Genomic DNA, 14062 nt, shown 5'->3' on the forward strand with positions numbered 1-14062 from the left:
TCCACTTGTAGCAAATGGTGAATTAGCTCAGCAAAAATAAAACGAAGTACTTCCAAAAGAATAGCATTTATCACCACTTCAAATGGAAGTGATGTTTATTGACGTCGAAAGAAGCGAAAATAATCCAATCTCTTTTTAATTTAATAAATATTTGTTTGTACTGAAAGTAATTTTTATAAAACAGGGATTAAAATCGGTCTATATTTTACCCTGACCCCCTTCAGAAAATGACTTCACTGTTTATTATTAGCTTAGGAAAAATGGTAATTTTTTCGATAATAATTTAAAAGTTGATTAATAAGGAAGGATTTTTTTTTTTGGCAAAGATCTACTTTCAAAAATATTTATTATTTTATGGAAGGCTTTTTGTTTGTTGTAAACTTTAAAATTAAAAGCAATTTTTAAGTACAATTAATAATTAAAAACTTTGTTTAAGTGCAGAAAATTAATAGATTTTTTTAGGCATCAAGATGGGTTTTGAACCTGTCCTTATTGTTTTTAACAAGTTTATTAAACATTCAATGAAGTTTTACTCAAAACGATTTTTTTTTATTCATACCGGTGTTGTAGTAAATGAGCAGTAGACAATATAAAATAGTTATTGCTGTTAATTATTTAAATTTTATTTAAATTTATATAATTTTTTTTTTCTAAAATTAACCTCTTCTGTTGACCTGATTCCTTCTCCTTTGTGGTCTGCCATTTTTGCCATTCTTCTTTTTCTTCATTGCATTTACTTGATTCCTAAGTTTAGCTATTCTTTGTTTTTGAGCTCTTTCACGTTTCCTCTGGAAATTATCTCTCTGTCGTTGAGCAGCAGCCTTTCTTCTCAATACATTGTTCATTTGTTTTTGCATTTGGGCAATTTGTTCGGCAGTATTATTTTCAGTTTGATTGGAGGAGTTAGGCTTTTTTGTATCACTTGGTGCATCAGGATCAGTTGGTGTTCCAGAATCAGTTGGCACTTCTGAATCAGTTGGAGTTTCAGGTTCAATTTGTTTTTGAGGACTAGTTGGCGTTTCAGTATCAGTTAGTGTTTCTGAATTTTCTGCAGCATAAGTTTGCGCCACTAGGACAAACATTAAAGCAAATAATACAAGATATGTAAAGAACTTCATAGTTGTAGTATTTTAACTCTTTCACTTGAAAAACTGTTGTTTGTCATTTAATATCACTGGCTTTATATATGATTTATTGTTTGTTTAGTTTTTTTTTTTTTTTAATTATAATTATATGCGCACATCATTCGTAGTACATATGTATGTATGTTGAAAAAAGTTTTTATTTATATTTTTAATTTGTTTATGACTCTTTTCTTATATAGAAATCAATTGTTTTTCGTGTTTGATCTGCAAAAATAATTCCTCTAAACAAGTCAGCAGACAACTAATGCTACAGGGTTCAACAAAATGTTCTATATTTTGAGTTGTTTATAAATATGATTAAGAAATCGCATCTTACATAAGTTATTTTCACTTTCCGAACATAAAGTCTTAAATCAGCACTCTATTTAGTTTATATAAAAAATTTAAGCTTTTCATTTTTTTTATTATTTTGTCAATTATGGGTCGATCCTCAAAAAATTTGGAAGACAGAATTTTGTTCATATTAAATTAATTAAGGTTAAATATTATATGTCTAAAATTTTATTAACTATTTAAGAATTATTAATATTCCTGGCATAAAAGTTCGAAATAAAATATTAAAAAAATAAACTAACATAGAAAAGTAGACCAGAAAAATGTTTTCAGACAATTAAAAAATTATTTGAATCAATTAGAAATTTAATCAAAATTGTACATCTAGATTTTAAACAACGAGATAAATATGACAAACATTTGTTAAAAAAAAAACTAAAGAAAGAGAAAAACGTTTAATTGAAAATAAAATTTAATATATTTAATATACTTTTCTTTTGAATAAGAAAACAATGTTAAAACAAATTGTTTACAATAAACATTAAAAAAACTTTCCTTTAAACAAAATTAACAAAAAGCAATAAATCTAAAATGAAATACGGTCACTCTAAACCAGATCAAGACATCTCATTGATTTTCGTATGATCTACGTTTTTATATTTATTTTTTTCATATCCAACATAAAAACAAGTAGGAAAGCATAGTCGGGCATGGCCGACCATGAGTATATTTTTAAAATTTTCACTTTTTATAAAGAAACTTTTATGTTGAATATTATTCCAAAATATTTAAGCAATTTATTGATAAAAAAAACTAAAATTTCTAAATGAGGCTTTATATAGGTCATATATGGGCCGATCCTCGGTAAATTTGGGATAAGGATATATTTTTAAATAACAGTTAGTTTTGTTGAGTTTCATTGCGATACAAATGTTTACAAGTCAATTTGAGACGTTTAAGACATTTTTTGAAGGGGGGTTTGTATGGGGGCTAGGGTCAAATAAGGGCCGATCCTTACGAAAATCTGCAGTGTCATTTATACTTATATAAAACTTATTTGTGTCAATTTTTAGAGAGATAATAAAATATTTGACTAAATATGGCATAAAAAGATCAAATCGGGAGGTACGGTAGTATGGGGGCTAGGTGAAATAATGGACCGATTACAACCATTTTCAATAGGCTTCGTCCCTGTGCCAAAAAACATGCTTGGTCCAAATTTCATCAAATTATCTTGAAAATTGCGGCCTGTACCTTGCGCACAAGGTTTACATGGACAGCCATCAAGCCAGCCGGACAGACGGACGGACATGTCTTAATCGACTCAGAAAATGATTCCGAATCGATCGGTATACTTTAAGGTGGGTATTGGACCAATATTTTTGTATGTTACAAACATCAGCACAAACGTATAATACCCTCCCCACTATAGTGTAGGGTATATTTACATAACGAAACAAAATATAATAAATGTGTAATATTTCAAATAAATTTCTTGTACATACTTAAACAGACATAAAAGAGACATATTTACGTATACGAATTGTTAACTTTGAAAGTATCGTGAGTCCAATGGTTGAAATCAGATATAGAAGGTTTTAAATTTTAATGTTTTTAAAAATATGTGTGCCGAAGACAATTTGCATGTACATATCTGTTCTAAAATGTATTAAACATGTTCAGATTACATACAATTCTTGAATGGAATATACCACTTTCAAAAACAATTCTCTAATTTAAAATTTTCTCTTAAAAATTTGGAATACTTAAGGGATCACATATAGTAATGCTTAAACCCATTTGAATGTGGAATCATATTATTTCAAAATTGACGGTTTATATATACATATATAAATATCATTTTACTTATTAGAAAATCCATAATTTAACTTTGATGTTTATTACTTTGTAAAATGATGAAAATAAATAATAAAATAAAAACTTCATTCATACGTAAATAAAACCAAAATTCCAATAAAAATACGTTATTCGTACTACCGAACAGAAAAATTGTGTCTTTATTCGTACTATAGAGTAGACAATGCAACAATTATGCCATTCGTATTATTGGACATTCTTAATAAAGAGGGTACGTACTATTGGACGCCCACTGTAATCCATTATTTTTTAATTTAATGAATATTTGTTTGTACTGAAAGTAATTTTTATAAAACAGGGATTAAAATCGGTCTATATTTTACCCTGACCCCCTTTAGAAAATGACTTCACTGTTTATTATTAGGTTAGGAAAAAAGGTACTTTTTTCGATAATAATTTAAAAGTTGATTAATAAGGAAGGATTTTTTTTGACAAAGATCTACTTTCAAAAATATTTATTATTTTATGGAAGGTTTTTTGTTTGTTTTAAACTTTAAAATTAAAAGTTATTTTTAAGTACAATTAATAATTAAAAACAATGTTTAAGTGCAGATAATTAATAGAATTTTTTTAGGCATCAAGATGGGTTTTGAACCTGTTATTATTGTTTTTAACAAGTTTATAAAACATTCAATGATGTTTTACTCAAAACGAAATTTTTTTATTGATACCGGTGTTATAGTAAATGAGCAGTAGGCAGTATAAAATAGGTATTGCTGTTAATTATTTAATTTTTATTTAAATTTATATAATTTTTTTTTCTAAAATTAACCTCTTCTGTTGACCTGATTTCTTCTCCTTTGTGGTCTGCCATTTTTGCCATTCTTCTTTTTCTTCATTGCATTTACTTGATTCCTAAGTTTAGCTATTCTTTGCTTTTGAGCTCTTTGACGTTTCCTCTGGAAATTATCTCTCTGTCGTTGAGCAGCAGCCTTTCTTCTCAATACATTGTTCATTTGTTTTTGCATTTGGGCAATTTGTGCAGCAGCATTATTTCCAGATTGATGGGAGGGGTTAGAGTTTAAGGGAGCGGCTTCTATTTTATTGTTTTCTTCGGGTTTTTATCCTCTTCGGTTTCTTCGGTTTCATCTTTTTCGACTTTTTGTCCACCTTTCTCTCCACTATCCTTTTCATTTCCATAAGTTTGCTCCACTAGAACAAACATCAAGGCGAATAATACAAAATACGAAAAAAATTTCATATTTTTTGTTAGTTGTAGTATTTTAACAATTTCACTTGATTTATATATGATTTCTGTTTGTTTAGTTATTATATTTATTAATATATATTTATATTATTAATATGTATGACGCTTTTCTTATATGTTTTGTAAAATTTCGTATTTGATCTGCAAAAAAAAAATCTTTAAACAAATTAGCAGACATCCAATGCTACAGGGTTCAACAAAATTTTATATATTTTAATAAATTACAAAATTAAGAAATTGTATCTTATATAAATTTTATAATTATTCTAAAGACAATCAGAGCATAAAGCCTTACATCATTATCATGTATATAAAAATGTTTATAAATTATTAGGACTTGTTAAGTTACAAAATAAAATCCTAAAAAAATTGTTTATCTCCAAACGCTACTAGCTATCACGTTGTAATAGTTTTATTTTTTCTAAAGTGTTAGAATTTTAAAGTAGTGTAAATTATAGTGTTATTTAAGATATTTTGTAAGTGAGACCCTCGATTTAGCTGTCAGGTTTCAAATATTTAATAAATTGCTTATAAAACAAACTTAAATGCGAAAATTTTAAACAAAAAGTCTATTTAATTTTCAGAAACACATTTCGATTTAAAATATTTCAAAGGAAATTAAAAACAAACATTTTCTTTTTGATTTTGGTTATAACACTAATGTTTATAATATATATGCTAAAATCTATAATCTCTCTCTCTCTCCAGAATATAGAAATAAAACAATGTCAATTTGCATGCTCAAGCCATTTTAGGTCGTATCGATAATCAAAAATTAAAATTTATCAAAATTTTATACAACATTATATGTTGAATAAATTTTTGATAAATTTAAATAATTGTCGTTTTCGATATTTATTTAAATTAATAATTACAACAAATAATATTCACAAATAATTATATTATAGACTTTAAAGTCATTTCTAAATCGTAGAAGATTACATTTTAAATTAGATTTCCGGCTACGAATGAAGGTTTAATTAAATTAGCTAAAAAGCTTGAAGAAGACGTAGTTGGCTTTGGGGCAGTAGCAGTTGAGGAGATACTAAATGATGGTTGAAGGAAACTAGTCGTAAGAGATGAGGAACCACCAGATGACAATATTCCTGAAGAACCTGAAGGTTGACTACCACCCCAAGATAAACTTCCGCTTGAAGCTCCTGTACCAGTCATACTGTTAATTGTGGGTATACTGCCACTGATGCTTAAGCTTGATCCTCCCGTAGAAGTGCTTCCTGAAGTTCCCGAAGTTAAAGGTGAACTGCCTTGCCATGTTAAACTTCCACTGGAACCTGCTGGTTGATTAGCTCCGGAACCACTTATACTTATTGTAGGCATAACGGGACTGATGTTAATGCTTGAACTTCCCGAAGAGCTTGTTATCGGTTGGCTGCCTTGCAAAGTTAAAACTCCACTAGAACCAGCTGGTAGATTAGCTCCAGAATCAGTCATACTTATTGTAGGCGTAACGGAACTGATGCTTCCACTTGGTACGCTTCCTTCCCAAGTAAAGCTTCCACTGGTACCAGATTGTTGATTAGGTAATGAACCAGGGGAACTGGTTACTAAAGGTTGACTTCCACCTGTTGGTAAGCTACCTTGCCAAGTCATACTTCCACTGGTACCAGATGGTTGATTAGGTAATGAACCAGGGGAACTGGTTACTAAAGGTTGACTTCCACCTGTTGGCAAGCTACCTTGCCAGGTCATACTTCCACTTGTACCAGATGGTTGATTAGGCAATGAACCAGGATAGGTGGTTATTAAAGGTTGACTTCCACCTGAAGGTAAGCTACCTTGCCAGGTCATACTTCCACTTGTACCAGATGGTTGATTAGGTAATAAATTTCCAGGAGAGCTGGGTGCTACAGGTTGACTACCACTTGTTGGTAAGCTACCTTCCCAAGTCATACTTCCACTTGTACCAGATGGTTGATTAGGTAATGAACCAGGATAGGTGGTTATTAAAGGTTGACTTCCACCAGGAGAGCTGGGTGCAACAGGTTGACTGCCACTTGTTGGTAAGCTACCTTCCCAAGTCATACTTCCACTGGTACCAGATGGTTGATTAGGTAATGAACCAGGGGAGCTGGTTACTAAAGGTTGACTTCCACCTGTTGGCAAGCTACCTTGCCAGGTCATACTTCCACTTGTACCAGATGGTTGATTAGGTAATGAACCAGGGGAGCTGGTTACTAAAGGTTGACTTCCACCTGCTGGTATGTTACCTTGCCAGGTCATACTTCCGCTTGTACCAGATGGTTGATTAGGTACTGAACCGCTTGAGCTATCAGGCGAGCTAGGTACTAAAGGCTGACTTCCACTTGATGGTAAACCTCCCTCCAAAGTTAAACTTCCACTGTTACCAGATGGTTGATTAGTTCCAGGAGAACTGGTTACCACAGGTGAGCTTCCGCTTACTGGTAAGTTGCCTCCTAAAGTTATACTTCCACTGGAACCGGGATTTGTGCCAGTCATACCGCTTAACATTGCCATAATATCATTTATGTTTAGGTTTGAACTACCTGTAGGCAAGCTGCCTTCCCAAGATATAGTACCACTAGCTCCTGGTTTAGCTCCAGTCATACCGCTTATTATCGCCATAATTTCATTAAAGTTTATGGATGGATTAGAACCGCCGCTTATTGTAGGTGTAGGAAAGTTTATGGATGGATTAGAGCCGCCGCTTATTATAGGTGTAGGAATATTGCCACTGACACTTCCAGGAGAGCTGGAGCTTCCAAGGGGACTTCCGTCAGCACCCACAGGTACAGGCATACCATTTATCCATGTTATACTTCCAGCGGGGTTTGAACCTTGACTTCCAGGTGTACTTTCAAGGGGATTTCCGTCAGGACCTACAGGTACGCCATTTATCCAAGTTATAGTTCCACTAGGAATTGAACCTTGACTTCCAGGTGTACTTCCAAGGGCACTTCCGTCAGGACCCACAGGTACAGGCATACCATTTATCCATGTAATACTTCCAGGAGGGTTTGAACCTTGACTTCCAGGTGTCGTTCCCATAGGATTTCCGTCAGGACCTACAGGTACAGGTACGCCATTAATCCATGTTATACTACCACCTTGCGTTCCAGGTGTACTTCCAAGAGGACTTCCGTCTGATCCTACTGGCAATCCGTTTATCCAAGTTATATTTTCACTAGGATTTGATGGTAAGGTGGCTTCCCAATTAATACTTCCGCTGGGAAATACGTTAGAAGTGATACTATTTATTACATTTCCATCCGAATCAACTCCTTCAGTGGCTGTGCTTGGTATTATATTAATGGTTAAGTCGTTGGCAGCAGATAATAGATCGGATGCTAAACCTCCTGCAGACCCCACTGTTCCTAAAACTTTTTCAAATCCTTTTTCTGCTGCTGTAAGTATGTGTAAGGCTCCATTATTTAGATTGTTAATAGTACTGATACCAAGAGAACCCGATTGGCTTGCAACTATTTGAGTTAATACTTGCAATTTACCAATAATTATTGCAATTTCATCCTGTCTCTGATCCAATTCATCTGTTATTTGTACTTTCTCATCGCCTGAAGCCGTTGCCAATTTTTCTTTTAAGGCATTTACATCGGCTAATCGAGCCCAAATCAATTTTGCTATATCAACCATTGATTTCAATGAACCACTTGTTCCTGTTAACACATCTAACTTGTCACTTAAAGCGGTCATTGTTTTCTCCAAATCATCTAAAATAACAAGCTTTTCATCGTCTGTAGCTGATTGCAGATTTTGGCTAAAACTTACAATCGTTTTTACCAAATCACTCACATCGGTCAATTCAGCGGGTACATTTTGAGCTAAAGCAACCAATGTCGCCTTAAGGCCATCTAAATCATGAATAATTCCAGCTAAATTAGGGATATGTTCTCCAAAAGCACTATTCAGGTATGATGTTATTGCATTCAACTTGTCGCTTAAAAGAGATATCACTTCAGGTGGTAAATAACCTGCATTTCCTTGTACAGTAGTTATAGCATTATTTAAACCACTTTCGATAAACGTTTTTAATTGATTAAGAATATCCGAATATTTGCTATCAAGAGCAGACTCCTCTGCGTTAAGAGCAGTTGCAATTGAATCTTTATCCGTACCTTCAGCTGCCTCCCATTGAGCCTTTAAGTCAGCCACTGTGCTTTCCAACATAGTCACTTTTGACATATGAGCAGCCACGTTGTTAGCTGAATCTTTAAGAGTTTGCAATTCAAAACATTTTTGTTTTAAAAGGTCTTCCAGTTGAATCAAAGCAGCTTCTAAAGCTTGTTTTTTAGCCACAATTACACCTTTTTCTGGTTCTTCAGCCGTTACTAATTGATCATCTAATTCTTTCCTTATCTGTTCTATATCAACTGCCGCAGCCAACAATTTATCTACTTCATTACTCAGAGTAAATACAGTAGTCTGGATTCCAGACGGAGCATTGCCGCCAAATAGTTGGTTTAACATTGTTCCAAATATGTCAACGAATGAAATGGGCAAATTCGCACTTAAATCAGGTAAATCTCCAAAAGCATTTGTAAGAATTTTTACAGTAGTAACAGGTAGAGAGCTTAAATCAATAGTGTGCTTAATAGGTGCTTCATCTGTATTTCCAACAGTAGGAACGACAGGCAGTCCAGAACCAGTTATAAGTCCCCAAATACCTCCTAAACTAGGAAAGTTACTAATTTCAGGTATACTAACGATTGAACCTCCAGGTATGCTGCCTAACCATGTTAAACTTCCAGAGGGATTTTGCTCTGTACCTCCAATCACAGGAATATCGCCGGGACTTCCTGAACCGACAGGTAATCCGTTAATCCAAGTTATACTACCAGTTGGGCCCTGTGAACTTCCAATAGGATGTCCATCTGGACCTAAGGGTACAGGCATGCCGTTTATCCAAGTAATACTTCCACTGGGACTGTTACCTTGATTTCCAGGTATACTTCCAATGGGATTTCCATCAGAACCTAGAGGTACAGGTACACCGTTTATCCAAGTTATACTTCCACTGGGACTTCCAGAACTGGAGCTTTCGATAGGCGAACTTGAGTCTACAGGTACAGGCACACCGTTTATCCAAGTTATACTTCCACTGGGACTTCCAAAACTGGGACTTTCGCTAGGTGAACTTCCAATGGGTTTTCCGTCTGAACCTACAGGTACAGGCACACCGTTTATCCACATTATAGGAGAGCTGGGACTTGTACCTTGATTTCCAGGTGTACTTCCGTCTGAACCTACAGGTACAGGCACACCGTTTATCCAAGTTATACTTCCACTAGGGCTTTCGCTAGATGAACTTCCAATTGGCCTTCCGTCTGAACCTACTGGTACACCGTTTATCCAAGTAATTGTTCCACTGGGACTTCCAGAACTGGGGCTTTCATTAGGTGAACTTTCAATAGGTCTTCCGTCTGACCCTACAGGTACAGGAACGCCGTTTATCCAAGTTATACTTCCAGTAGGACTTCCAGAACTGGGACTTTCGCTAGGTGAACTGCCAATGGGCTTTCCATCTGAACCTACAGGTACAGGCACACCGTTTATCCAAGTTATAGTTCCAGTGGGACTTCCAGAACTGGGACTTTCGCTAGGTGAACTTCCAATGGGTTGTCCGTCTGAACCTACAGGTACAGGCACACCGTTTATCCAAGTTATACTTCCACTTGGACTTCCAGAATTGGGACTTTCGCTAGGTGAACTTCCAATGGGTTGTCCGTCTGAACCTACTGGTACTGGCACACCGTTTATCCAAGTTATAGTTCCACTGGGACTTCCAGAATTGGGACTTCCGCTAGGTGAACTTCCAATGGGTTGTCCGTCTGAACCTACTGGTACAGGCACACCGTTTATCAAAATTATACTTCCATTGGGACTTCCAGAACTGGGACTTTCGCTAAGTGAACTGCCAATGGGTTTTCCGTCGGAACCTAGAGGTACAGGTACGCCGTTTATCCAAGTTATACTTCCACTGGGACTTCCAGAACTAGGACTTTCGCTAGGTGAACTTCCAATGGGTTGTCCATCTGACCCTATAGGTACAGGCACACCGTTTATCCAAGTTATACTACCACTGGGACTTCCAGAATTGGGACTTTCGCTAGGTGAACTTCCAATGGGTTGTCCGTCTGAACCTACTGGTACAGGCACACCGTTTATCCAAGTTATACTTCCACTGGGACTTCCAAAATTGGGACTTTCGCTAGGTGAACTTCCAATGGGTTGTCCGTCTGAACCTACTGGTACGGGCACACCGTTTATCCAAGTTATACTTCCACTGGGACTTCCAGAATTGGGACTTTCGCTAGGTGAACTTCCAATGGGTTGTCCGTCTGAACCTACTGGTACGGGCACACCGTTTATCCACGTTATACCTCCACTAGGACTTCCAGAATTGGGACTTTCGCTAGGTGAACTTCCAATGGGTTGTCCGTCTGAACCTACTGGTACAGGCACACCGTTTATCCAAGTTATACTTCCACTGGGACTACCAGAATTGGGACTTTCGCTAGGTGAACTTCCAATGGGTTGTCCGTCTGAACCTACTGGAACAGGCACACCGTTTATCCAAGTTATACTTCCACTGGGACTTCCAGGATAGGGGCTTGAAACGGGTGAACTTTCAACAGGATATGGGCTTGAACCAGGTGAACTTTCGACTGGACTTCCAGGGTAAATGTTTTCTTCAGGTAAATTTCCGATGGGTCTTCCATCAGGACCTACCCAACTTATACTTCCACTTGGACTTCCAGGATAAGGACTTGAGCCAGGTGTATTTTCAGTGGGACTTTGAATTCCAGGTAAAATTTCAACAGGACTTCCAGGGCTTTCTCCAGGTACATTTCCAATGGGACTTCCTTCAGGTCCTACTAGTACAGGTATTCCATTTACCCAATTTATACTTCCACTTTGACCTCCAGGATAGGGGCTTGGCACAGGCGTACTTTCGATTAGGCTTGTGTTAGGACTTTCAGGATATTGGCTTCCACCAGGTGTACTTCCAACGGGATTTCCATCCGAACCTACTGGTACTGGCACACCATTTATCCAAGTTATAGTTCCACCGGGAATTCCAGGATAGGAGCTTGAACCGGGTAAACTTTCACTGGTACTTCCAGGGTAGGTGTTTTCTCCAGGTACATATGCAACTGGACTTCCATCAGGACCAACAGGTACTCCATTAACCCAACTTATGCTTCCACTTGGATAAGGGCTTGAACCAGGTGTATTATTGGTTGGACTTATGATTGGACTTTCGGGATAGGTGCTTGAACCAGGTGAACTTTCAACAGGTCTTGTTTCAGAACCTACAGGAACACCATTTATCCATGATATACTTCCACCTGGGCTGGCACCAGGTAGGTTTTCAACAGGAATTCCAGGATAGGGGCTTGAACCAGGAGTACTTCCAACTGGTCTTGTACTTGGACTTCCAGGATAGGAGCTGGGAGTATTTTCTGCTGGACCTGGCGGGCTGACTAACCAAGTCATACTTCCACTAGGATCAACGCCTGGATTTCCAGGTAAATTACCGGGAAGAGGCATTGGCCAGGCAATATTTCCACTCTCTGAATAATCGGGTGGAGGTAAGTTGCCAGGCAGAGGCGCGATGTTAATTGGGCTTTCTGGTAATTTACCAGGAATCGGCATTATTTCACCGGGACCTTCAGGTAAGTTACCGGGTACAGGCATTGGCATAGGAGGCATTGGCGGTAAGGGCATTGGCCTAGGAAGCATAGGCATTGGCATAGTGGAAATATATATTGGCATATTTACACTTCCAGGAGAGTCAGATGGGCTTCCACTAGGTAAGTAACTGGGCATAGGCCTTGGCATCGGCATATTTCCACTTATAGGAGAGCTATTTCCAGAAGGACTTCCACTAGGACTTGTGCCTGAACCAATAATATATATAATTAAACTTGGATTCATACCAGAAAGGCTGCCAATCGCAGGTAAATAACCACTGGGACTTCCTAAGGGTCCACCTATCATATACATTCCAGATGGACTTGTACCTGAACCTCCAGGTGCGCCAAATAGCATAGGTGTGCTATAACTTCCAGGAAGGCCAAATATCATGGGGACTATTGAGCCTGCACCTCCAGGTGTGCCCAGATACACAGGTGTACTTCCACTGAAACTTACTCCTTGACCGGCAGGAAAGCCATATGGTATAGATGTGCTTCCAGGGAAACTTGAACCTAAACCTCCGGGAAAGCCAAATGGCATATATGTACTTCCACTGTAACTACCGCCTAAACCATCACCGTACCCAGACATACCACCTGAACTTCCATATGAATTTCCTATGTTGTAAAAGGGATAGCTGGGATATAAAGATCTCTTGGATATTTCATGGGGATTTTCGTCAGTAATTTCATCTTCTTCAACCTTCTTCGATTCTACTTTGCTAATGTCGACTTCATCAACAGCACCCACCTCAGGTGCTGGCAAAACAGCTTTAGCCTCGGCGACATAATTTTGTGCCGCTAGGATAAATATGAAAGTCGTTAAAAAAAGCGGAGATATTAACTTCATGATTTAGATTTTAATTGATATTTCAATTGCACTTGCAATTCTACTGATTTGTTGGATATTCTATTGCTATTTATACCATAATCTGTACGTATTTTCGATCAGAAAGCAGTCGGTTTATTATTTGTTCAGTTTTTCTTTAATATGCATTTGGTCTAAATCATACATTAATTTTTTGTAAATGACATTGTATTTAAGTAAGCACATCATTTGGGTTTTTTTATTTACACTTTTTTTTGAAACATATGTTTGTTTAAAATAAAATGCAGACTTTCTTTAATAAATATATACATATTTATTTTATATATTTTTCCTGAATTTTAGCTATGATGAAAAAAGAAAATTGTATTTTCTCTAGCTAAAGTGTAAGTATTTCATTTCCAATTAAATTTAAATTAATAAATAATTTACTCATTTATTACACAAAAAAAACGGTAGTTTAGTTTCAATTAACATGTTTTCCTCTTCCTTAAATTTTTATTTAAACAAATTTCTTTCTCTTATCTTGTTGTTTAAAGTTTACAATTTCGATTAAACTTTTAATTGATTCAATTAATTTTTATTGATTAAAAAAATTGTTTGGCCTGCATTTCTTTTTTAGTTTTTTTTTTATTTTATTATGTATTTTTGTGCTAGGAATATCTTTAATTCTTAAATAGTCAATAAAATTTTATAATATAAATATATAATATTCAAGTTTCTTGAGAATTTATGAAACACTTTTTTTGTTCCATTGTGACAATTTTTTATATTGATTAAATATTTAATTTATATTATTCTGATTAATTCGTTATTTGAAAAAAAAAAAAATTACAAATTTGGTAATTGATATCATTACTTTGGTGGTAGGTACAAAACGTGCTTGATAATTGAAACTTATTTTCAGTTTTTTTTCTGTGTATATGTACATATATTCAGATTGATAGACTGGAGGTGGATGGTTTTGATTTCGAAAGAACTTATATTTCTACAAATTTCAAAATAAATAAATAAATATCCCGAAATTCGTATCCCTATA

General features: G+C 35.7%; 2 protein-coding genes across 4 annotated transcripts in view; both read right to left on the reverse strand.

Annotated features, from left to right (window-relative positions):
- LOC111675258 (cAMP-specific 3',5'-cyclic phosphodiesterase-like) overlaps positions 1–14062 on the reverse strand; it is a 255235-nt gene that overhangs the window by 120947 nt on the left and 120226 nt on the right. The gene's annotated exons all lie outside the window — the stretch shown is intronic.
- Positions 5236–13069, reverse strand: LOC111675241 (mucin-17-like). Of its 2 annotated transcripts, XM_046946247.1 has the most exons (2): positions 7548–13069; positions 5236–7361 (listed from the first exon to the last, which is right to left on the reverse strand). In XM_046946247.1, exons 1-2 carry the CDS (start codon positions 13045–13047, stop codon positions 5449–5451), a joined length of 7413 nt encoding a protein of 2470 aa, XP_046802203.1. In that variant the 5' UTR covers positions 13048–13069; the 3' UTR covers positions 5236–5448. The 2 variants fall into 2 exon arrangements, with proteins under 2 accessions (XP_046802203.1, XP_023291737.2); XM_023435969.2 differs by having other exon boundaries at positions 5236–13069.

This window comes from Lucilia cuprina, chromosome 3, assembly GCF_022045245.1.
Source record: "Lucilia cuprina isolate Lc7/37 chromosome 3, ASM2204524v1, whole genome shotgun sequence".
NCBI classification, from domain to species: Eukaryota; Metazoa; Arthropoda; class Insecta; order Diptera; family Calliphoridae; genus Lucilia; species Lucilia cuprina.

Excerpts from the sequence above, each read along its gene's own strand:
- LOC111675241 (XM_023435969.2), bottom strand. The coding sequence starts at position 13,047 with ATGAAGTTAATATCTCCGCTTTTTTTAACGACTTTCATATTTATCCTA.